This window comes from Pezoporus flaviventris, unplaced genomic scaffold, assembly GCF_033815535.1.
Source record: "Pezoporus flaviventris isolate CSIRO_AGI_PZ_B2104156 unplaced genomic scaffold, CSIRO_AGI_Pfla_v1 ptg000213l, whole genome shotgun sequence".
Lineage (NCBI taxonomy): Eukaryota > Metazoa > Chordata > Aves > Psittaciformes > Psittacidae > Pezoporus > Pezoporus flaviventris.
The window spans coordinates 11,957,735-11,983,968 of record NW_026892761.1 but is presented as its reverse complement, the minus strand read 5'-3'; the positions used below and the strand labels follow the sequence as shown (position 1 = coordinate 11,983,968).

The following is a 26,234-nucleotide window of genomic DNA, read 5'->3' as shown; positions in this document are numbered from 1 at the left end:
ATGAGTCTAAGGGCCACCCGTGTCCAGGCACAACCTGTGTCAGCTGCTTCCTGTGCTCACAAATGACCAGGAGCAGACACCATCCATGTGCAGACACCATCCATGTGCAGACAGCACTTGCGTGCCAATGTCGACCACATGCAGATGCCAGCCATGTGCCCAGACACACCACCCACATCCTCCCAGCACGGCGCAGCATAGAGGGTGCTGGCCATGCTTGGGGTGCTCAACTTCCTCAAGGGACCCAACACAGCTCTTTCCAACATAACAGCTCCTTTATTTTTAATGTTCCCCTGCCTTTGGCCATCTCATTTTCAGTACAGGGATACAGGGAGAGAAATTGCTCTGTACAAAGAGAACCTGGGTTCACCCTGAAGACCACAGCAGCCAAACCATTTCCAGCCATGGCAATGGTTTTACTGCAAGTTTTTGGGGAAATGGTTCTTTCTGAAATGAGTAGAAAGAACACAGAAGTATGGATTATGTTTGTGCCATTTTCTCTCTCCTGCCATGATCTTGTAATTGAAAATTTGAACTGTACTTGCTAATCTCACCTAAATCAGTCATCTGCTTATAATCAAAACCACCACAGACCCCTTTGAACATGAACAAGACTAATTTGCCACCCATATTTTGATTTCAAGCTCCAGATATGATGATTGGTGGGGAAAAGCAACCACTTGAAAATAAGACCAAAGGACACCTCAAGACCCAGGTCAGAGTTCGAACCGACTGTGTATGTGTTTTGATTTTAACTTATTGTACTTGGTGATCAGATCCAGCTTACTGTGCCCAAGAGTCATTCTTTTCTCGGCCCCATATGCACTGTTCTTTTCCATCAGCATGTCCTCAGTGAGTTTATCATAGCAAGGAACTCCTGGCTTTTTATCTCGTTTTGGCTGGTTGTATGGGGAGAGCAGGTCCAAATTTCCTTGTCCAGGACTCTGTCTTCTTTCCAGCCCATAAAATGTGGTGTTGTTCTCTGCTGTTGGTTCCTCGGGGGCAGCACCAAGCCCTTTCTGCTTCATGCTTGTCCCATTGCTACTGGCACCCTCTGAAAGGGACTGCAGGGACTGCTCGTGTGTTGGTGGGGAGCAGTGGCTGCTGTTAGCTGTATTGTCCCCTTGATAACAAGGTTTATTGGAGGTCAGGGCAGGGGAAAGTTCTGGTGGCAGGAATGTCCTTGCTGTCATGAGATTTGATTTGTGATACAAAGCAGGGGTGGATTTATTTGGAGGACTATTTGGTGAATCTGGTGGTTCTCCTTGCTGCTTAGGGCAAGTGGGCTTCAGAGGTGCATCTTCCTTCCCCTTATTATTACCAGAATCTGAGCTTGAATCTTGCTTTTCCAGCTGCACATTGCAGTTGGAGTTTTTCAGAAAGGGAGACACTTTTATGCTTCTGATGCTTACATTGGAAAGGCTGCTGGAGGGGCTCGTGGTTTCAAAATCATTCACCTGTGGGGGTTTTAAAAGGGAGCTCACAACTTTTGAGGTGTTCTGAGAGGAGGGGCACGTTTCAGGATCTGGCACACAGAAGCTGGTCACTGCTCTGGACTCTGCATACAAGTACCGGAATTCCTTCTCAAACTCTGCAACAATCTGACCCCTGAAGTGGGTCACCAGGCCAGTGTGGACTTGACTGCAAAGCCAGGTGAAACTGTGAATAAAGGAAAAGAAAACACATGTAACCTTAGTTCAGAGAGTGCCAAGGTACTTAGCACTGATTTTAACACTGGAGTGATGTATTGCTACCCCATTTTTATCATTAAAACATTCCCTGAAGTGTGCAAGTCTGAGATTACTTGTATAAATTAATGTACTCATTACGTAATTACTGAAGAACAACCCTAAAATGGTCATTTAATTTCAGCTTGGTGATGTAATGAACTGTATAAAAACATTAACAGTGATCAAGAAATAACAGCTGGTTTTCCTTAGCCTCATGAAAGATGCAGAGCAGCAACGGGTCCCTGCCTAAAAAGCACAGCAGCACGTTTTGAGCCTTTTATTCTCCAGCTCCCTCTTGCCAGCACTCTCTGCCCATAAGCAAGGATCCACAGTTTCCCATTCCCCACTCAGTACCAGCTAACTGTGGGCAGGGGGTGCTGCCTGTACCAAGCAAGCTGTGCCAAGGAAAGCTCCAACTGTCTGGAGGTGGCGTGGTGGTGGGAAAATGAGATACAAAGCACAGGGCACTTAAGGGCTCTTTCTGCCCAATTTGTATTGCAGACTTTCTAGCTCAGCATCTGGCTAGCACACTGCACTGCACCCATTCCTTCCACAGAGGACAAGGAGACTGTTAGGTGGATACCAAGGCATGCCTGGTCTCCTGCTCTCCACCCTTGCCTTGGCAGGAGCAATATTCTCATGTCCTTAACATCTGCAACATGTGATGGAGTTGAAGGAGCCACTTATGCAGGCAGGAGGGTGAGGAATGGAGATTTAGGGGAGCAGAGGTCTCCCGAGCCCCACAGGAATACATCAGGACAGGAAAGCTGATGCTGTTTTCCATACATATTGCTGCGAGATTCCCTAGACTCTTTCCACCTTTTCCATGGCATCCAGCTCAGAGGTGCATGGTGTTAGAAGTTTACCAGTCCCTTGCTCAGCCAGTCCAGTCCCTCCTCTTGCAGTACAATGCCTTGGGATCTTTTCTCAGAGCTTGTTATATTCTACCTTAAGACAAATTGGGTTTTGTCCCAGCTGGGGAAGAACTTTCACTAATTGCCACTCTGCATATTTTATCTGTTTAACTCTACCTGTTGTTTGTGCCAAAACTGTAACTTAATTAAAAAACCCCGCCACATCTACAGATAACAACCACATTTCTCCTCCCAATCTTCATTTTCCTAGATCAAATAGGGAAGCTCCTCTTACAGAGTAGGCTCCCCAGGCTCCTGGTCACCCCAGTCACCAGCTGCTTCTTTTATTCTTGCTATAGTTAAACCAGACTAGCAGACTAATTGTGTTAAATAAAACAACCTTCACAGAGGAAAGTACCAGTGTAGGGCTGCATTATCAGCTGCTAAAGCAAGATACAGACTTTGACAAGAGCAGGGTGAAATCACAGAAACTACAGGAGAGCAATTGTAATGGAGGATATATCATTCTCAAGTAAATGTCATTTCAGGACAAGATACTGGCATTATGTTTTGAGACCTTACCAATATTTACTTCACAAGACAGCTATTTGGGAACTTTTAGTAGGAAAACCAGCTCTTGGCTTGTTCCTAAATAGTATGCAGTTGCTACAGTTCATAATGTTGCTATGAAGAACGTAGTATACTTACACTCAGCATACACATCCCCCAAAGAGCAACATAAAATGAAAAGCTCAATACTCTTCTGCTTAATATCAAACCAGGTAAATCAAGTAAGAATGAAGTAGTAAAAGAGTGAAGAACCTTTGCAGATGGCATGAGGAGTGTCCAGAGGTACCATACTGGAGCCTCAATGCAAGTGAATACAACTTCACAGAGAGATATGACAGAAAACCAAATAGAAAATAGCTGGGATGGCTAAGTGACAGAAGAGAACCTATTAAGACTGGAAAGCCCATCTTTCAAAAAGGTTGGGTCACACATTGCAAAAGGCGTAAGAAATAATACTCAGTTCTTTGTGGGGCTAGAACATGTGTAATAGGAGCACTCAAACAATTCCTCTACGCCAGTGTTTATTGTACAGGAGCTTGGGATTATCCCTGCCCTGAACCTACTTTTATACAGAACATAAGGGAGGATCAGTCTCATGTTGAAATCTCTGTAGAAGAGATTAGAAAACATCAACAAAGCAGACAGTAAGTAACGAATTGGCAGGACCAGGTAACCTTAACCCAAGAGCACCAAAGGAATGCAAGGATGAAATAGCTCTGCTACTAACCAGGATGTGTTGCTGTCACTTGAAAGTGCATTGGTTATCAGAAGTGTGGAAGGTTGCTAAAGTGCTATAATTGTTTTAATGTTCCAGACCATTAAGTCTCATAACTGCACAGCACAAATTAGTAGACACTCTTCTAAAGAACACAATTTATGGCTATATAGGTACATATGGTACGATAGGAAAGGTGACTTTTGCAAAGGAAAGTTATCTCTCTCCAAGCTGTGAGAGTTCTTTGAAGAAATCCAAGAGCCCAGACAGGGGAGACTGCATGCAGCCTGTACTGACACTGTCAAAGGCGTCTATCCCAGGGCACTGCCTGGCTTCCAGGAGCACTGGTTGTTCCTGTCCACGTTGCTCACAGCTATTACCCTTCTACACAAGCACGCTGCACTTGCAATGCACAGTGCTTAGATGTGTCCCTTCTCAGCACCTACTCCACTCACACACACACTTGCGTTCTCTTGAACTCTTCAAACCCATGGATGTACTCAGGGGCTGAGCACCTCTCCTATGGAGGGGCAGATGCGCACCCCTCACACTGCTGTGGACTGTGAAAGGACTCTGGTTAGATAATGCCAGCCACCCCTCTTCACCCAGCCGGGCACCACTGCTGCCAGCAAACCTGGAAATGGAGCTGTGCAAGGGGTCATGTTTGTCCTCCTCGTTCTGGAGAGGAGGTCTCATGTCTCAGACACAGATGGTCCAGCAGGAACATCACAACAGCTACCCATCAAGGCCTCTGGCCTCACCTTAGCAGGAAGTAAACAACAGGTCTTGCTTAGGTTTCCCTTTACTCCTTGGACAAAGTAACTTCCACCTTCTGTCTTCTCCACACACCCTCTGCCCCAAGTACTGCCTCCCTACAGAAATGCATGAGACAAAAACACCCAGCCACATCCTCTCATCCGTACGAACAGCCCCTTCCCCTGTAAGGGGAGCACCCTCAGATCCAGCAGTACACTCCCCTGGCTTTCAGACTGTCCCTGATTATCCTATGGCTCCTTCCCCAGCCCAGGCATCACTGTGTTCCAGTTTCCCATGCTGGTCCAAAAGGGGCCTGCCCACTCTGCCACAGCAGGACCTGGAAGCAGTCATCCAAATCCCCTCACTGGTACAGCCCTCCTCCTTGCCATAGTGTAGGTATCTGTGACAGGACGATGTGACCTTGCCAGCTGTGGCTATTCCCATCAGTACAAACTGATAAAGGTCTTTTCCTCCATACATAGCAAGGCAGAAATACCAGGGAATGTTTATTCTTTACCTCTCCTGGTATAAAAATGAAGCATTGAATGAATTTAACAGGTTACGGATTCAATACAGACAAGAAGAGGTACTTCGTTGCACAACACAACACACAGGCAAGCTGTGGAGCTCCTTGCTGCAGGCCACTGTAGATGCTACAAGTTCCTGAGAGTTTCTAAAAGTGGCAGGATTTTCCTGCCATTACTTTTTCCATAACAAACTGCTGCACACAAGAGATCCCATACCCAGTTCTGAATCACCCTGGGGCACAAATTACAGGAGTCCATGGAAGGATGGCAGGAGGATAGGAACCCTATCCCCTATGCCAAGGTTCCTGCCTTACTTCCAAGCCGCTCCTGGAGCAGGAACCCTCAGGAACTCGTGCAGCTCAGCTTTTGGCCAGGAGATGGAGGTGCAACATCACCTCCCCCTGCCCATCCTGCCGCAGCACCCCTGCCCCAGGGCTCTGCCTGGGGTCAAGCACCGATGGCAGGAGCACCCTGCGGTATCCCGGTTAGAGACCAGGCTCAGCAGTGGCTTCAACAACAGGATTAGTTCTTCTGCGGACCCCTCTGTAAAGCCCCAGTAGGGTCCAGGGTTGCAGTGGCCTTTCTATGCTGTGCTGTACAGGCGACTCCAGTTCTTCACACCCAGCCTCTCTGCTGCAGCTATTTCCAAACTTTGCAGCAGAAAGGGTTTTAATTCTTTCAGTAGTTTCTCTTGCTCACTTTCATTGCTGTTCTCTCACTTTGGCTGTCAAAGGTATTCTCTTCTTTCTGTACGCCAATACAAACTTCTGCGCATCATTTTTGCTCACTGCTAAATGTAGATCGTACGTAACACTCATTACTAGACCTTTAGTTTCAAGTGCCTTTTTCATGAATAAAAATACAATAATGTGACTTTATTATAGTAAGCTCTTTAAAGAGCTTACTTACAAGCTTAAGCTTGCTTCCATAGCACTTGAAATCATTTCCACTCCTCATTTTGATTAGAAACAGTGCAATATATTCAGTTAATTTGGGTATCCCATCTTAGTTATCTCCTACTTCTTATTCACCCTTACAGCAGGATGCCTTCTCTTTCTTCTGTATTCACTTTTTCTCTATACACATGAGGACTTCCTCCTCTTTGCTTTGGTGCACTCTAAAGATTATGTGTAACTTTTTTCCTGGCAATGCTCACTTTATTGCTACACACACCTGCCTGGGGTTTCCTTGCTGATACACTTAGGCTTTCCATTCCTTATGCACTCACTTTCTGCTTAGTTATAATTTCTTTCTTGAGGTGACCACTCAAGTTAGATCTGGAACTCGCTCTTAAAAACTCTTTCCTCTTGCTCGGGACTTGGACACTTGAGAGTATGCGCATGTCTCATCTAAAGAAATTCCAAGCCTCCACCAGCTTCAGACCCATGCTGCTTTACCTGTCCATTGCCAAACATTTATGTATTTAGTTTTTTTTCCTCTGTACTGAAGCCGGGTGCAGAGCTTTTATAACCCTCAACTTTCTCATTTCTCAGTTTCAGAACTGTGTCGGCTTCAACCCCAAATACTGAGTTTCTTTCAGTACAATACAGCAAACAATGAGCTCCTTCCCTCTGTCCGTGCAGGACACACACCGATACTTTGACTATCTTACATTTAGAGCTGAGAAATTTCATCTCCTCTAAGGCAACTCAAAACTTATGAGCTAAAGAAACAGGCAGATGTTGTGAAATACCTGAATTGAAATGATGACTCTGACACAGGAGGCATCTCAGAAATTTACTGGGTAGAAGAAAATCAAGGAACAGTATAACTGCAAGGGTAGAAACTATACAGAAAGGACAAATAGAGGATATGTTGCTGGGGCAATGGCACAATTATATCAACATATATATCAAAACAAATGAAACATATTCCTGTTGGATTAAAATTCCACTCCCAAATAGGAAAAACACAGCATTAGGGCTGTGATCTTTCTGAGCAGAGTGCTAATGGTAACTATGCCATGCTAAGGAAGTGCTAAGTGGCTAAGGCAGAAAGCAGAGGACTGAAGGGGCATTCAGTTATAGCCATGTTGAATAGGGGCCATTACTAGAAGAGCTGAAGAAACTGCAGTATAGACACTATAAATGACTGCTTTTTGAAGAAACTAACCAGAAAACCAGCAAAAGGAGAAATAACATTACAAGTTCAGAAGGGAAAGGCCACTTGGCAAAAAAATGACCATGACGTACCCATATCCAATATTCTTTCAGGACTGAAATAATCCACAACATTAATACTTAACTTAAAAGAGAAAGTGAGGAATACTATTAAAAGGAGATTTCAAAGAGTAACCAAAAAGGTTAAATGCCTGAGGCATCATGAAGGTTGTTTGAAGATGCTATATTAGAGGCTCTGAGAAAATGTACCTATCAAAATAAAAATATTTTAAAACATCCAAAAAGTCACCGTAGTTAAAAGTTGCATTAAAGGAAAATATTAAAGTAAACAGCCCTCAAAAACTGGAAGTCAGCAATTTTCCAATTATTAACCAGGGAATAACCTATAATTTAAAATTGAACATAGTACCAGAGGAATGGAAAGTAGTAAATGTAAACCTTTTAAAGAGCTCCTGGAAAACTACAAACCAGCCAGGCTTATTTCCATACTGAACAAACTGGTGGAAGCAAATGGAGAGGAAAATGATTAGATGCATAAATAACTATAATCATACTGCTGAAGACTCAGCATGTTTTTGTGGAAGGAAGCCATGCCTCAAAAGCCTCTCTCAGTTCTCTGAAGGAGGCAGCAAGCACACAGATTCATGTGAGCTGCCTGATGCTGGATGCTTGAGTTTTTAAAGAGGCTTTGACACAGTCGTTCAGCAAAGACTCTTAGAAAAATTAAGTGATCCTGGAGTACAAAGGAAGGTCTTTGTGAGAAGTAACAGTTGACTAAAAATGGGATACAAATGCTAGAAATAGTTTTAAATTACCCACTGGAATCCTGCAAGTTTTGTGCTGGGATTGCTGCTGTTCAGCATGTTCAGAAACATCCTGGAAAGTGGTAGAAACAGTCCATGTCAGAGCTCTTGACAAAATTATCATGGCTGGTCAGAAGAAAACGAGATAATCAGAAGCTGCAAGAGGATCTTATGATAGGGGGTGGGTAAGTGACAGATAATAGACAAAAATCAATGTCAGTAAATTCAAACTGGTGCAAAAACCCTGATGGTCTCTGTATATTGATGAGTTCTCAGATATTAACATTTAGAAAAGAGGTCAGGGTTCCCATGGGCAGTTAAAAAAAGGTCACTTGAATGTTTAGCATAAGTCTAAAGGGCAGAAGCAGACTAGAACCTGCCAGAACAGGGACAGAGGAAGAGGCAGAAGTCACTACAATGCTGCAGTGTAGTGGGTGGGGATATCTTTACCACTTCATGCAGTTGTGGTCAATTTGTCTCACAAAAGATAGACATTATGCTTAAAGGTTTGGAAGTTCTCCTGCATGTGAAATTACTGAATAGGCTTCAATCCAGCTGTCACACGTTCAGTTTTAGCCATTGAAAAATGAGTGGTCTCAGTTATCCAATCCCCACCCCCTGCAGTCATTGGAAATGGACAGATGTTTCCAGACAGTAATTCACTTCATTGTTCTTAGATACAGGTCTTAGGATGGTCAAAATGCTGCCAGACACTGCTCTCCACACTGCCTATATAGAGACACTACACACCCAGTTTCAACTTGGTACTTCCATTTTTCATTGCCAGCGTTTGATAAGGTGAAAACTTCACACTTGGAGATGAAGTCAGAAGCAGAGGAGAAGGTGCAGGTTGGAGCTATAACACTGATGAAGACATTGGCAGATCAAGGGTCCAGCATGTGTTGGCTGGGAGATGGAAAAGAGAGGGAGAGGGAGCACAGTGTTCAAGGAGACCTGGTAGAAGGAGAATAAAGTATTGCCAAGGCACCAAATACCCAGAAATATCAGAACTGTCTTCTGGGGAGCTGCACTGTTTGCGAAGGATAACATGATATGTACCAGTGTGAAAACGCTGTGGGGAAGATGTGTAGGTGGAAAACTCAGAGTCTACTAATACAAATATAGTACAAGAACAGTACTCCCCACCCTCTGATCAGTGGTGCTGGTCAGACAACACTGAGATTACAGAAACTGAAGTTAGGACAGACAGTAATAGTGGGAGATTTCATCCACTCATACGCATACTAGGTTAATGCTTCACTGGGATGAGCTGTGGAGAAAAACTTTTTGGAAGCAATAAAATCATTACTTGCCAGAATTAACTACCCTAAATTGTTTGAACCACAAGAAAAGATGTTATTCAGGATGTGGTCTGGAATGATGCATTAGACTTGGTTCCAGAGGTGTAAGTGGAAGAGCCCATTTGTAATAATGATTACAACACGATTTTAACACTCTAGTGAGAAAGAGCAATCTAAATAAATGCAGCTTGTGGATATTCAATTTCAAGAAAGGTAATTGTGTAAAAATGCAGCAATTCGTCAAAAAGGGCTGACTGGGGAAGGCTGACCACTGGAGCTGACCTCCACCCTGGGCCATGGCAGAGAGTGCTGTGAAGAACAAGGTTACTGATGGGATGGAGCAGCACAGCCTCTGGAAAAGGTCCACAGAGCTACTGTAAAGGCAAGCCCTGCCTCACAGACCTGCTGGAGTTTGGAGAGCGAGCCAGTGAGCACATGGATAAAGGGACCAGCCAAATACGTAATTTGGGGTGTTCAAACAGCCTTTGACAAGGTTCTACACCACAGTGTTTTAAGAAACTAAGTTGCCATGGACATGGAAGAAAGGTCATGTTACAGACCCAGAGCTGGTGAAAGCACGGGATGCAAAGGGTATGTAGGGCTTTATAGTAATTTTTCAGCATGGGTAAGAGTCAGCAGTGAGGAGCCAGAGACTGGTGCTGGGACTGGTTTCGATTCTGTCAGTGACCCCAGGCATGGAGGGGAGCAGGTTTGCAGAGGATCTCAATTCCTTTAGGTCATTCAGCACCTCACTGAAGGTGAGGAAATCCAGCAGAGGAAATCCTCACAGAACTGAGCAAGTGGACAAATATGTGGCAATTGAACTTCAGTGTAGGAAAATGTGGTGTACCCATAGCGAAAAATGTGTGATGCTGTCATGGTTTAACCCCAGCCAGAAAGTAAGTACCACATAGCTGCTCACTTCCTCCCTCCACTCATCTTCCCCCATGATGAGATGGGGAGGAGAATTGGAAAATAAAGCTAAAACTTGTGAGTTAAGAACAGTTTAATAATTGAAATAAATAATAATAATAATAGTAGTAGTAATGTTCTATAGTATGGAATACCCCTTTAGCTAGTTTGGGTGAGGTGTTCTGTCTCTGCTCCCTTCTGGCTTCTTGCGCCCTCCTCACTGGTAGAGCACGAGACTGAAAAGTCCTTGATCAGGGTGTGTGCTACTGAGCAACAACTAACACACTGGTGTGTTATCAGCATGGTTCTCAGACTAAAGCCAAAACACAGCACTACACCAGCTACTAGGAAGGAAATTAACTCTATCCCAGCCAAAACCAGGACAGATGCTGAACCTGGAACAGCTAAGGAAGGAACTCAGAATCATCATCAGCAATTCTCTGAAATCATCACTTCAATGTGCAATAGTAGCTAAAAAATGCAATGGGTGTTGTGCACTGTCAGCAAGGGTGATACTATCAAAGCAGAGAGCACTATTTTGATGCTCTGTAACACCCTGGTGCAGCTATATCTTGGGGGCTGCATGCAGCTCTGGTCTCTGCATCTCAAGAAGGACATAGTGAGCTTAGAGAGGCTGCAGAGAAAGGTTAAGTAAAATGGCTGAGGGATGCAGCTGCTGAGGAGGAACCGAAAAGGCCGAGGTCTTCACTTTAGGTAAGAAAAAGACAATGAGAGCAGATAAGATGAAGGCTTGGAAAATTGTGAAAGTGATGACTTAGCTGAACGTAGGACAGCTGTTTAACCAATCCGCGGCTCTAGAAACAGGGCACTTCATTAAATTAGTAGGAGATTGGTTTAGAACAGACGAGTTAGGACAAATTCACAGACAAGAGGAACAGAAGAGGTACTGAAGGAAGTAAGTAGAGATGTATGCAATGGTTACACATGCTGTGGGAGGACAAGAGGGATGGGCCACACATAGCAGTTTGGGCTGCTCTTCCTAAACAGCATCAGCAGGAGACAGAATCTAGGCTAGGTGGAGCATCATCTGACCTGGCAGAGCATTTTTTCATCTTTAAGAAATGAAGCAATACTCACAGACAGAGATGTCAATGCTGGCAGACAAGCAGTTAATGTTATCTGAAAGCTAAACTGCAAGGTAAGAGTAGAAGATGTAAGTAAGTAAGACGTAAGTAAGTAAGACGTAAGTAAGTAAGACGTAAGTAAGTAAGACGTAAGTAAGTAAGTAAGATGTAAGTAAGAATGGAGTAGAAGAAGGTAAAGCATCAAAATGAAACCTTACATTTTTAAAGGAAAATGAAGAGGAAAACCAGTGTACCATTACCATGGAGAAAAGAAAATAAAAGCTGCATTATTCAGTATTTCGGTAATCAACACCTTCTCAGTGTCACCAGTCTTTGTCACAGTAGTCACTATACTTAATTACCTGTATGTACCAGCAAGAACTTGGTCACAATCAATCAGGATAAACTTCTCCAGAACCTGGCCTGCAAATTTCTTGCCTGCTTTGCTGTAATACATGTCTCCACTCAGACATCTTATGCGCATGTTCTGAAACCAAAGAGAGCAGAGTTGGTCAAGGCACGTGTATTGAACCAAACTGAAATGTTCCTTTATGCATCACTGATGGAGTCTCTCAAACAGGAGCTCTGCTCCCAGAGGCAGAATGCAGCAAGGCTGTATTTCTTGGCTTCTGCATACCAAATATTTTGTCGCACTGTCTGCTTCTATAAAATTAAAATACCAGCAAGTATTAACAAGTTCTATGTAGGTGCAAATGCTGATTTGAGAACAATCTGGGGAATCCTATGAACCTACAGATAATTTCTGAAGTATGTAAGAGTATGGTTTCTTCCAGATTACTGATAATATTCAACTAACCACCCTAACTGATGGCTCTGCATTTAAACTAACGTTTGACCCATAAGAACTAGCCAGTTGTTATGTGCTATGAACATGTTATATGCTATGAACTAGCCAATTGAATGTACTGTTCTGATTTTATGTGGTGACAGCACAACATCACTCAATAAAAGATTTACAGAAAGGTACATCTACGTTTTAAGAATTGACTTTCATCAGTACATTTAAAAATGGTATTAGAATTTTCAGCTGCTATACTCAAGTGAATCAAACTTCATCTCATTAAAGACTGCAGAGAACTTATCGGACACAACTTTTGCCTGTAAAACCAACTGCCCAGTGCAGAATGGGAAATAAGGCTCAGTATCCATCAGGAGCCTTTTTTGTAATGTGAGGTTTTTTGCCCATAATAGAAGTTATTTGCACCTCAGCTGGGGAAGGCAAAGAGGAGAACAGTCACTGGAAACAGTTACTAGCCTGATCTCTACGATGAAGAGCCAAACAATACATCTCATATGTAAATGGACATTCTTAAGGCTGCACCTAGCTGGCCTGCCAGGTCCCCTGCCATCCACTGTGGCTCTGGCACACCAGGGGTTGTCACAGACTGTCACCACTTTGTCCCAGCAGATCTCTTTGTGGGCAGCTCATCCCTGCCTATCATCAGCCCTGCAGAAGACAGACCTGTGGCAGTTGGTACAGGCAGCACATGCTGATGGGGCTGTTTTGCCTCTTGGCAGAGGTGGTTGCTGCCCATGGGTGCTCCTGCTGGAGCTGACAGTGTCCCCTCCAGCATGCAGCAGATTTCAGTTGGGCCAGGCACAGCAGCTTGTAACAGCCAGTGCTGCAGACAGACAAGCAAGAATAACTGTGATTTGCCTACAGATGTTCCCTGCAGGGTGCAGACCCATTCCCTGCCACCTCTCCAGGAGCTGCTCCTGGGCATCACTGTGTCCCCTTCTCCCCCTCCAGGGTAGGCTGAACATGTGTGGGCTCCCCAGGCTGCAGGTACATGGTCAGGGACCGGCTCGCCCAGTCTGGCCTCACGTGAGGCTCATGGTGTGCTAGTTGTGCCTCAGGGGTGAGGAGCAGGAGGCAGTCACCCTGAGGCAGGTGACTCCATTCCTGATGGCTTCCCTCTTCCCATAAGAGGCCCTGTGGGCAGGAGGTGGGCTTCCTGGAAACAGCTCCTATGAGGAAAGGCTGAGAGAGTAGAGTTGTTTAGCCTGGAGAAGAGAAGACTCCAGGGAGACAAGTGAGAAGACTCACTGGGAAGAGGTTCCTCTCCCCCTCAAAGTAGTTAAACCCACTTCAAATAAGAGATATCCTTATTTTATATGTATTTTATAAGTATTTTAAAATCATAATTCTTATGCTTTAATTTTTTTAAAGTTTATGAATATTTTAATATATCCTATATATTATAGGTTTTCGATTTTAATCCTTTTTTTTAATCCCTATTTTTTATATCCATATTTGTCATCACAGTCTCCCTCTGTTCTTCTCTCTTCTTTCCAAGGCTGGATGAGTTTCTGATACCTGGCTTATTTTTTCCATCCTTTTCACCCTCTTGGCAATCCAGGCTCTGGAATGTTCAAACAATATGAGAATCCAGCAGTCTTGCAGGACAGTCAGACTGCCAGGTACCACTCCCACTTGATTCAGACAGTAGTTTTAGGTTCAGCAGATGGCCACTTGAAAACAAACCCAGTTAAGACAGTGAAGTCCCCCACTGTGACTGCTGCCAATGCTCCCACTATGGGATTTGCTGATGCTCAGCACCAGGATTTGACACCAGTGGGCTTACAGAATGTTCTTAGAAGCAAGATGCTGGAGGGACCATTGCTCCAAACTCCCCATTAAACTACAGATTGTCACCAATTATTCCAAATGGAGATTTACCATCACATCCTGTCACAAGTCAGAGCCAGGAATAAAACACAAACACTCATTCCACTTAGATGTGGATATCAAGCATGTATGTTAATGTATGTATGTATCAAGCATGTATGAGATGCATCAGCTTATGAGGCACTTCACAATGAGACCTGAGTCACCCAATGGCGGAGGCAAGTGCTCATTAGGTTGGAAGGAAGAAGGCAGAGAGTTGTGGTCAATGGGGCAGAATGTAGCTGGAGGTCTGTGACTAGTGGAGTCCCTCAGGGGTCGGTGCTGGGACCAGTGCTGTTTAATATTTTCATCAACGACCTGGATGAGGGAACTGAATGTACCCTCAGCAAGTTTGCTGATGATACTGAACTGGGAGGAGTGGCTGACACACCAGAGGGCTGTCTCGCCATTCAGTGAGACCTGGACAGGCTGGAGAGGTGGGCGGAGAGGAACTTGATGGAATTCAACAAGGGCAAGTGTAGAGTCTTGCATCTGGGGAAGAACAACCCCATGTACCAGTACAGGTTGGGGGCTGACCTGCTGGACAGTAGTGAAGGGGAAGGGGACCTGGGGGTCCTGGTGGATAGCAGGATGACCATGAGCCAGCAATGTGCCCTTGTGGCCAAGAAGGCCAATGGCATCCTGGGGTGTATTAGAAGGGCGGTGGTTAGTAGGTCAAGAGAGGTTCTCCTCCCCCTCTACCCTGCCTTGGTGAGGCTGCATGTGGAATATTGTGTCCAGTTCTGGGCCCCTCAGTTCAAGAAGGAAGGGAATTACTTGAAAGAGTCCAGCGCAGAGCTACAAAGATGATTGAGGGAATGGAACATCTCTCTTACGAGGAGAGGCTGAGGGAGCTGGGACTCTTTAGCTTGGAGAAGAGGAGGCTGAGGGGTGACCTCATCAATGTTTACAAATGTGTAAAGGGTGAGTGTCAGGATGATGGACAGAGGTTTTTTTCAGTGATGTCCGTGATAGGACAAGGGGCAATGGGCATAAACTGGAGCATAGGAGGTTCCATGGGAACATCAGGACAAATTTCTTTACTGTGAGAGTGACAGAGCACTGGAACAGGTTGCCCAGGGGGGTTGTGGAGTCTCCTACGTTGGAGATATGCAAGGCCCGCCTGGACAAGTTCCTGTGTGATGTACTCTAGGTTACCCTGCTCTTGCAGGAGGGTTGGACTAGATGATCTTTTGAGGTCCCTTCCAACCCTTAGGATTCTGTGATTAGCCATTCAAGCACAAGACATGACATCAGGTCTAACAAAGAGACATCTCCATGGATGTAAACTCATTCTAATTTTAATTAAAAACAATAGCCAGGCTCTTGGATGAGAAGCAAATATAATAAATCTCGGAGAGATGGAATTTCTCTGGATCCACCAGGTGACTTCAGTGATGCAGTTGTTTATGAAAGAAAACACGCACCAACATGAAGCATTTTTTCCTAACAGTTGCCGTTTGAAGAGGCAAGATAAAATGAGTCTGACTTGTGAGAAGAGCATTGCCAACATGAGGGAAAAAGGAAGCATCTCTAAATTAATCTTTGTGCAGACAGGTTAAAAATTAGGGCAAATTAAGACATTTTACTAATGTCTTAAATGTCTGCATCTATTTTGAATGTTGTAAAACTAAAATATTTTACAACATTTACAGACAGGACAAAGGGGAATGGTTTTAACCTGCCATAGGGGAGACCAAGATGAGATCTTAAGAAGAAACTTTTCCCTGTAAATAGTGGTGAGGCACTAGCACAGGGTGCCCAGAGAAGCTGTGGCTGTCCCATCCCTGGCAGTGTTCAAGGCCAGGTTGGACACAGGGGCTTGGAGCAAGCTGCTCTAGTGGAAGGGGTACCTGCCTGTGGCAGGGGTTGGAGCTGGGCAAACTTTAAGGTCCCTTCCAACCCAAACCAGTCTGGGATTCTATGACTAACAAGTGACAACAAAAACCCAACTTCCTTGATAGGTGGTAGCCAGAAAGACTGTATGAGGAGCAGCAAGACACTGGGGTGCATTTCTGAGTCTGCAAGCTCCCAAGAGAGCTTGTCACACTGGCACACTCATTTTTATTGTTTGTGTGCTCTGGGCACCACCCACGATTGATGATGGACACCCTACTGAGTGGAGAATCAGGCTCTTCACAAATCCCTCATGAACCCATGAGCCTAAACGCAAAGCCTAAAAGCACATCTTAACATGGGGTTTTTAAAAAAGTGATTTTTTTCAACTGAGTAAGGGTACCTGGGTTTTACTGATTCCAAGACTTAGTCACACACTGGGTATGATAAATGAGAACTTACTGGGAAGTTGTCCTGAGTAAGAGCCATCTTATTGCACATTTCCACAAAATGCTTCAAGTACTCTTCATCCAGAATCAGGTAAACAGGGACATGCCGTCTGCTCGAGGCCTCCAGCAGGTCACACAGTATTTCCATGTCTGTAAACAGATCCATCACAATTGCTATCACCTAGCCAGGGGAAAAGAGGTAAAAGGCTGTTGAAATCTCATGCCCAAGTGAACGGTGCTTTAAACTATGAATTAAGTATTCAAACCTCCCAAGTTACTGAGCATCTGTGGTCACATGACTGGAGACTGCTTCTAGATCTTTGTGTTTAACAGCCCTCACCCCACCATGGCAGATAAAATCACTTTTAATAACTATGAAGACATTCCTCATGCAGCTACCTCCTGTCTCATCGGTCACTCACAGAAAGAAATAGCTGAAAGGGTAATGCCTGTGCACAGACCGAGTATCACTGATGCAACAAGCATGTATGGCCTTAAGCACAGAAATACAGCATAGGAATGGAAGAGCTGAGACTGACCAAAATCATTATTCAGTCGGTATGAGTGACTCCACAGATGACTACCATATTCATATAAAGAAGTATTTCTTCAAGAAGGACACACTGCCAGGTAAGGAAGAAGGTATTTTGATCAAGTATGTGCATGTCCATGTTCCAAGATTATGTCCTAGGGGCAAACAGACAAAACTGTAGAATCATGTGTGTGGGAAAGATCCCTTCCCTCTCCTGCTGGCAGCACTCCTATTAACACAGCTCAGGATGCAAGCTATGGTTATGAAACCCAACGGCAGGAAGAAAGAATAACACTAACGTTATTTAAAAGAATACAGAAACTGAAGATTTGCCAGAAGAGGTCTCCAAGGGAGGGGTTTTGAAAAGGAAGAAAAAAAAAAATCATAGAGAACTGCCGGTCCTTTAAAGAATGAGACTGAAGAAAGCCATGGCCTTCTTCAAAGATCCATCTGTTGGCCATCACTATTCATGACAGGAATCAGGGGACATCTTGGAGAAGGAAGGAACAGGCAGAAGGGCACTTTCTGAGCTGGACAATTTGCCAGACCTGGCACACTTCACCTGAGGTTACTTGCAGAGCCACCCGGTGACTTAGACCTTGAACCACTAACAGTTAACACTGAGAACTCATGGAAGAAGGCAACACACTGGGGGACTGAGAAAAGTAAAGTAGTGAAGGATTTACCAACAGGCCAGCTGCATTTCAAAAGCCGAAAAAGTAATGGAACTACTGACAAAGTACTTCAGTCTCAGTCTTTGCCATAGCTTGGTAGTTAATAAGGTAACTGTTCAGTACTTGTAAGTTGTGCACATAACTGGTTTTGAGTTTCATAGAGGATGCCCAAATAAAGATGGTCTAAAAGGCACCCAGTTTTGGAGTGAAGATCCAATGGCCTTTTTGCCCTGCTACTCAATGGTCATGCCCTACACTACACCTGGAGCACAAAATGCATGACAGAGTTTGTTGTGCTGCTCACTGCATGCCCCATGAGGAGGTAGGAATCCTGTTTTCAAACACCTCCTCTGCCTGTGTTAGAGCACACCCATGAATGCAATTCTCCATAGTTCAAATCACCCTATGGAACAGACAATGTAAGGTGAGCTTTCCTCTGCCACTTCTGCTCAGCTGCTCCTCTTCAAAGAGTTAATGCAGAGGACAGCAGTGAGGCTGACTTTTATGTGTGAATGGGTCTGAACTGGAATAGTTTCAGAAGAGTAGAGGAGCTCCAAGTGTCACTGTCCTTGGGTGTGCGGACAAGCTCATGTCTCTGCTCCAGACTGGCATGCTGGCCCCAGATCACCCACTGCCCAATGGCTTTCCTACTCTGTTTTCATTAATGAACTGCCTCTTTTCAGGCTCATAACCACAGCCTAAGTGCTGAGTGGAGGCAAATGCCATGGGCAGAACAGGGCCCCATTGGGATCACCTTGCTCTCCTGCCCAGTCTCTCGCTTGGCAAGCTGGCTCCTCTCAGCCCTGCTCTGCCTTCACACACATAGAGAGACTGCACCAAGCCATGGCAGAGGAGGGCAGCCATGCCAACAGGTTGCTTCCTGCTCCCTTTGGGATTTATCCCTTCTGCAGATGGAAAAGGTTTCTTGGCTCTATCCAATTTGTCCCCAGAGACAATCTCTGTGATGATGCCTTGCACACTGTCACTAGTCCTCAGCATCTTGCAGATCTCCAGCCCCATCCCACTGCAGCACAGCTGGGGCAAGAACCTTCCTGGAGGCTGGTGTGATCCCAGGCATCCACATGGGAAAAAAGCTGTCATCAAGAACTAAAAATGACTCCTACCGTCCAGGTCAAAACCACATCTCCACCCTCTCACCCTGGCCCTGGGAGACACATGCTTCAGAGCCTGACTCCAAAGGGCACCTCTTATGTAGCTCTCACTATTGTCTTGCCAGATGTCTTACAAGGCTCTCGTAAACTCTTCTCTCCTCCTGAAATGCATCCATCTGGCAAGGACAGGAGCGTCAGCCCTGGGAGAGCTCTGAAAGCACTGAGAAGTATTTCCAACTTCCCAAATTAATGTTGCTGCTGGGCTATTGGCATTAGGTACCACTGACACCCAACAGAAAGCAGAACAGAACTTCACCACGTCTTTCCACACTGGCTTTCCACCAAAGACCAAAGGCAATTTAGCCAAATGACTTTGATGGGCCACCTATCCTCTTAATGATGAAGCACCAAGAAAAAACTATAGCCCAAACCATGTGTAAGGCCTCGGGCAAGTCCCTCTCGGCCACACTTGCCTCACAATATTCCAGTTCATCTCAAGCTTCGGTCTGAGGCAGGCTTGGCCTGGAGACAATCTAAATTTGCCTTGGGAAGTCAGTACAATGAGTCAAGATGCTCCTTCATCCTCAGTGCTTGAGGCACTGCTTGTACCTAACAGAGACAGAAGGTCCACACCACCTTGCTTTTCTCTACCAGTGCTCAGATGCTTTGGCAGGGTTGAGTGCTGTTCCTTACCCCAGTCCAGCACTGCCAGTCTACAGCACATGCTGTGTAAGGGACAGGGCTGAGTAGGCCATAGGTGTGCATGGCAGCATGTGGCACAGTCACTGGTGGCACCCAGTGCCCTGGGCTGGGTGCAGGCAGACCTGCACCTCCTGGAGCCGGCGTCAGCGCGCGCCCGGGCAGCAGGACGCCAGCTTGTGCAAGCTGGGTGGAGCCCTGCAGATAGACCCGTGTGTGCCAGAGCAGGGCTTCACTCAGCAGCAGGCTGCACTCTTTCCATGGCCTCCTCAAAGAGGGATTTGGGTAGAGCTGCTCATGGTGGTGCTAGCAAGCACCCATAGCCAACACCAGGCAGGTGGGCTGGCAAGCCCATGAGCACTGCAGTTTGCAGCAGGGAGAAAGGGGAGGTTGCGTCCTGCTGCAGCCTCACATGGTGGAGATGCAGACATCCATGATGGGGCTGCTCATTCTAAACAAGACAAGCATAAGGACCACTCAGATCACCACATCCTCTCAGTAAACAAAGCAGGCTGTTTTTATAGTCACATCAGCTCAACCCCAAAGCCAAGAAGTTCTGGGGCAAGAAGAATTTGGAAGTCTACTCCCTGAAGCCTTCTAATAACATACTGTCATAAAAGCGAGGTGGAAAGCCTCAAAGATCATTTCCAACAGCTTTGGAAAGCAGTGGAAGGAGGTACCTAAGTACCACCTACAATTCAGGCTCCTGTCAGCTTGTGTCTCACATTTAAAAGACTTGGGCATTTAAGTCAATTTGGCCTTACAAATCTAAGCAACTTATGTCCAGTGCCTCCAGCCCCTCGGTTTCAGTGGTGGGACCTGCAAGGCTCAGAGCATCCCAGTTCCTTCCTCTCCATGCTAATCATAACCTCCAAGCCCATGGCACAGCCTTGGGGGGTCAGGACATTGCAAAGACACTGCTGCCCCACAGGCTCTGGAAGATTCACACCTTGCCATTGTAGGGTTAAACCATGGCATTTCTAAATCCACTTCTGAAAAGTCACAATTCAAAAATTACTGCAGTCACCACCTTGGGAATTACAGCACTTACAGCACCCCACTGGGGTTGCCACCTGTCTGGTTTCTAACCAGCACAGCTGGTTTTACTGGTATTTGCCAATAGCAGTGTGGCTTTGGTCATTACCGTAGCATTGCCATTTGAAACAATACATTGCTTCTCTGGGGGCCATAAGGGACCCTTCTACCACTGCATGTAAATGGAGATGTGCAGCCAGCGTCAGAGTTGTACAAGAGGGGTGAAAGAAGCAGCATGGACAGTTTGAACCAGACTGGAACTCATTCAACTAAACTAAAATTGTAATAGTATTATCAAATGAAGGCTAAGGTGTGGCCGCGCTACATCTTCTTAATGTCTGCAAAGAGAAAAGCTCAAATCTCAAAATGCATCTTCAAAGAGAGCTGGTTAAATACAGCAAAGCAGAAAGACAAATTGCACCAGCAAAAGGTACCAATAAAACAAATGCCGTTTTTGCTGATTTGTCAGTACAAATATGCTGTTGCAAAATATGTCAGCTGATGACGTTCTCTATGACTGTACAGGAGAAAACAGCAAGCATTTCCACACACACACCTTCCTGTTTACAGGAGCCAGGTAAAACATTCAGGGATCTCAACTTCTTTCCCACATCCCACCAGCACCATATCCGCCATCCATGTCAGCTGTAAGCACACAGGAGGAGAAACATTCTAAAGGAGGGATACATAATGAGAGCATAAAAGTTTAGAGGAGAAAATACTTGAAGTTGAAAAGCAAGGAGTTCTCTGCACAGCTGCTACTGGAACTTCAAGCAAAAGGATGTTTTAACCTCTGGTTGCACTTTTATCATTAAAGGACATATAGGTAACGTCCTTTTGGATGGTTTGATGGGCAAAATGACTCAGTAACTACTTAAAGATGTGTAACTGGGGTTGTGAATGACCTGGAACTGCTGTCAATCATAAACTTAATCATGTGAAGCACTGGCCAGAGCTGGTAACCTAGAAGCCAGTAAAACACCAGTAAGATGGGTGAAAACTCATTCTCACACATAACACAACAGTCAAAACCACTGTGAAAATCTCCAACTTGAATACAAAGGGCTGTTAGTGCTTTTTCAAGCCAAGCAAAAAAAGGTAAAACTCAAAACATACTTAAAGTACAATAAGGCACCTACTGCCTGGGCAACCTCCCTGCAGCAATAGAGAAGTTCTTGTGGACTGAGAAAGCAGCAAGATGTTTTTCATGTGGTTTAAAGGATCACAATACCATCAGAGATCCGGGACACGTGCTAAGTGACAAGGGAACATGTCTTAGTAGCCGTTTATTTTGTGCATTCTGCCATGACTATGTCTTAATCCTCATTGCTGAAAAGGATGCAGTAAGTGTCACAGGACTTTTCAGATCATTTAAAGTATCATAATTCAGCTGCCTGCAAGAACAAACAGAGCTTTTTGTCACTTACTTCCGGGAGAAAACTTCCTGTATTTGCCTATAAAGATGCAATGGAAGTTCAGGCTTTAAGCAACTGCTCCATTGTAAGCAGCGATTGCTTACATGGCAAAACAGTCTTCTCTGGGACAAACAAACAAAAAAAGATATCCCCCTTTACCTCATCTCACACCCAAATTTCAATGCTCTGTGGTTCTTTGATGATGTTATGATGCTGCACACAACCTGAGCTGCTGCATGGCCCCACATTTATTTGCTGGGGACAATGTAACTTTGCCCAACTCTGCAGATGGTGATGGAAGATAAGAAGACAGCACTTTGGGTCAGCCTGCCTGGAAACTGCTTGTGCTCTTGATACAGCTGAACTCCAGCCTTAACAATTCTTTATCTCCCTCTTTCTGCACTAGGCAGCAATGAATGTAAGGAGTGTCTGTAAAGCTAAATAAGAAGCTACAGGAGTGATAAGAGAAATCGGCTAGAAGCTGACTGGTTAAAAGTGAACTTTGCACTAAAAGCTTACTCAGTATCGTCATGCTATTGAAATGAAATACTACAAAAGAAAACTAACATGGGACAGATGAAAAGAAACATAAAGAAGACAAAGACAATAAAAACTAAAAATGTGCCCGAGAGACAATTGTCTGAGCTGCTGCTTTAGTACACAGTATAGTGGCAAAGGAAAAGGAAAAAAGAAGGAGCATAATTTAGTGAGTAAATTCACCCCAGGATTGTGCTTGGTAGGTAAATATTGTAATTGTCCAGTTTTTATTACATCCAAGGGTTGGCAATCTCTACCCAGCAGAAATTGTGCAATGAGGTAAAACGGGCTGATCTTACTCATCCTCAGAGAGAACCATAGACATCAAGTCTCGAAGACATGATGACGTATTCTAACCTACTTCAAACCACAGGCTTTCAGTCCCACAAATTAACTCAGGTCCTACGTTCTCTCACAGCAACTCACCTGTGGTATCCTCTTATCCTGCTTGTCCGGGGGTCAGGAAAAGCCCTGGCTATGCCAGCTCCTTGGCAGAGGGCAGAAGGGCTGGCTGGTGCACATTTGCCAGCTGAGGACAGCTAAGCATTAATGCTGCACACCCTGCCACTCACTCATTCCAGGCTTGGATACCATGCTCCGCATGCCCACAAATACAGTGCAATGTACCTTAAAGGGCACTGCCTGTACGGCATGAAATCCCAGGCATAAAAAAATTACAGGAAAGGAAAGGAGCAGGAACAGTTACAGATCTGCTAGCAAAAAAAGTAATCACGTCATGTCAGGCATCTAGAGAGCAGCAACAGCTTGGAGCGTGGGGTGTACAGCTGTGGGACCAGCCACCAGGACATGGGTGCTGTGATACAAGACCCCACTCAAGGGACACAGCTCTATACATACCGTCCGTGCCCGGCTGATCAGAGACCTGAGCAAATCCTTAATGCTGTTGGCTTTGTTTCTTTGGAAAATCACAGTTGCTTGAGTCTGGCCAGAAACTGTGAGGAAGGGCATCCCTGGCCAGCCCAGCTCCAGCTCTGGAGGGTGCACATCAGACATCAGTGGAAAGTAGGTGCCAGATGTTAGTTCAGAGTTGAGGGAGGACCTGTCTCCAGTGTCCGCATCACCAGGGTCAGCATCTTTGTTTTTCACTGCCTTGGGATCTGGAAAGCTTTGATTTCTCTGATGGCTCATATATTCCATGTCCAGTGTGGAAAGAAAAGGCAGCTCCCGTTCCTCAGTGATGGCATTCAGGTAGCCACGCTCCCCCTGCTCAAGAAAGGCATCTATAGCAAGCCTGGCTGTTTCACTGTGCTGGAGCACCAGTGGGGTGGGTTCCCTCCACCACGGCTTCTTCAGCTGCTCCAGGCGGGTCTTCAGTGGCCCAGACACCCCTTGCTGTCCCCCATAGCTGCGGTGGAACTGTGGTCTCACCTCTACTGCTAGGTAGTTGAACATGACTGGAGCAGTTGCTGCTAGGAAGTGCCTCTCCAGCTGGATTAGTCCCCTGTCTGGTTCCATGTCCTTTCTGGCCCTCTTGCACTCCTGAGGTCCTGCCAACAGGCTCCTTCAGGACTCAGCATGAGCTCCACTCCTCTGCTTGGGAGTTAATTACCAGGTACAGCCTCCCACGCTGTGGGAGGAGCTACCTTTCCCCAGCTCCCTCCTTGGCTTCCTCAGACACACACCTGACACTTGGTACTTAGAGTATCCCTTTTGCAAGGGAGGAAGTTCAGCTCTTCAACCTACTCCTTCCCTTTCCTTGTAACTGATTCATGTGCTGCCCTCCCCTTCCCTACTGAGAGGTCCCCACCCTTGGCCAAGCAGGCTCTAACCTGTTTTGTCCCTCACTGTGCTCACAGTGGAAATGCAGATGCTGAAACTTGTTCCTGCATGAAATTTGTTCCAAATCAAACATGATTCTCAGTGTCAGTTATAATGAAGTACAAATATCCCAAGTGGGTAATCAGACTTGGCCAAGAAACTTACTCATCCCTGAGCCATAGCTAACACTCCTCAGCATTTCTTAGCCCAAGCTCTGCTTGGCATCTGGCAGAGAAGCCAAAACAACATCTTTTTTGATATCACAGGATCACAGTAAGTGACAGCTCATGTTGTTAGATACCCCTAGCTACAAGAGCAATAGCTCATGTGGTTTTTTAGCATCTCCCTGGAAATCCTTCAAGAAAGAGGCATTCAAACTGAGGAACCTGATGCTATGAGAATTATGATGCTGTCCACATGCTGTGCATTCTGGGAATGGTTAACTCCACCTTCCCAAAAGCATCATGAAGCTATTCTCTGAGAAACAATACAGGCAGATGTAAATATAGGATTTAAAATGCTGTGCTACGAACACACTACCCAGAACAGAATACAGCACATGAAAACCTGTGCACAGGAGGCACATCAGAGTCCCCAGACTGATAGGTGGACCTCTCCCACCCCAACCAGCTCACTTAACCTCGAGCTACTAAACTCCACAGAGGCTAACCAGAGAATGAAGAACTGGCTGGATAGTTGATCTAATCAGCCAGCCTTTTATCTACAAGTTACAAAACCCCTGTGAATTAAATTCATGCAGCCTAAATTAAGTCATCTAAAAGCTAAGTGTCTGCTCTCAGACTGGGCTGCAGTCAATGCAGAGACAGCCATGCATAAGTGTGAACCAGCACATTCAGACACCAAGTTTCGAGTCAACTGGGATGAATCATGTCCCCAAGGGATTATCACTATCCATGAACTGGAGTGGGACGATTAGTTTAGATTATCTGTCTAGCCTTTAGATCCATGAAGTCAGAACTAACTGTTACCAGGACTGTGCAAACTGCAAGAACACAAGTTTTAGCCAGAAGATGTAAGAACTGTGCTGCAATGCAGCAGGCAGGCACAAAGCCAGCAGTGACAACAGACATGGGACGAAACTAAGGAATAACATTAACTTAAAATGGGATGTGAACAGCCAAACATAATGGGGGGGAGTTTGGGGAAAAAAAAAACAGAAGCAGCTATAACATGATGGGTCGTTTTCTGGAGCTGCTTTGCCAGGGTGATAACATCACCTTGGTGATAACATAAAAGAAGGGTGACATCACCCTACTTTTTGCCTTCCTACTCCACTGAAAAGAATGTGTATGTTAGCACAGTCACCAAATGTGTGTTTTCTGCCAGATGAACAACTGCTGCTGATTCTGTAAAGTAAAGGTATTACCACTGTCACCAGCTGCAATTTGGTAATGATCTACTCTCCCTGCGGTAATTTATCATGGACTTCAGCATATGAAAGCACATAGGATGTAAACATCCCCAGCCCAGCTTGTCAGGCTGGGCTCCTTCAGTTGGTGGTGGGGAGAGGCAATGATTTCTGGGGAGTCAGTTACCTCACCCTGCAGCAGACATCTGAAGCAGGTCAGATGAAATGTGCCGATCTCCTCCACCAAGTAGGAGAGCTGAGGCTGACATTCAGTGACAGAGGTTTACCACGCAGACATCTAAAATTAGATGAGAGGTATCCTGCCCCTGCTGTCTGGGAAAGAGATAAATGTCTGTAATTGGCACTCCACAGGCTGATTGGCCACCACAGGATGTGGGAATCACATCAGCCAATTTTTGCCAGCTAAAAGCAAGGATCTTATCTGGAAAGTGTTGCCTACACACCTTCTGCAATCAGCAGAGAAAGACAAGGGGAAAATTCCCTCTGGCTGAACACACACACACCAAGTCCCACTTTCAAGGCAATCCCCAGGCTGCTATACTCTCGCTGAGTATAGCTGAGATATAGCTCTGTCGGGACCCAAGCATTAGGCAATGCTTCGTTCTTGTGTCCCACTACAGATGTTCTTGGAGCTCAAACACAAACACCTTGCCTAGCCTTTAGATAAATGTACCTGCTGCTTCCTCTTCAAGCAGAAATGGAAGGGAGCCTGGT

General features: G+C 45.3%; 1 protein-coding gene across 1 annotated transcript; it reads right to left on the bottom strand.

Moving 5' to 3' along the window:
- Positions 1-694: 694 nt before the first annotated feature.
- Positions 695-25,123, bottom strand: FAM83C (family with sequence similarity 83 member C). The gene is made up of 4 exons (XM_061441895.1): positions 23,210-25,123; positions 16,361-16,528; positions 11,736-11,860; positions 695-1,659 (listed from the first exon to the last, which is right to left on the bottom strand). Exons 1-4 carry the CDS (start codon positions 23,825-23,827, stop codon positions 717-719), a joined length of 1,854 nt encoding a protein of 617 aa, XP_061297879.1. The 5' UTR covers positions 23,828-25,123; the 3' UTR covers positions 695-716.
- Positions 25,124-26,234: the final 1,111 nt, after the last annotated feature.

Coding starts and splice junctions, on each gene's coding strand:
- FAM83C (XM_061441895.1), bottom strand. CDS start 23,827: ATGGAACCAGACAGGGGACTAATCCAGCTGGAGAGGCACTTCCTAGCA. Junction 16,529..23,209: donor TGATCAGCCGGGCACGGACG/GTATGTATAGAG, acceptor TCCCCTGGCTAG/GTGATAGCAATTGTGATGGA. Junction 1,660..11,735: donor GTTCTTGCTGGTACATACAG/GTAATTAAGTAT, acceptor CTTTATTCACAG/TTTCACCTGGCTTTGCAGTC.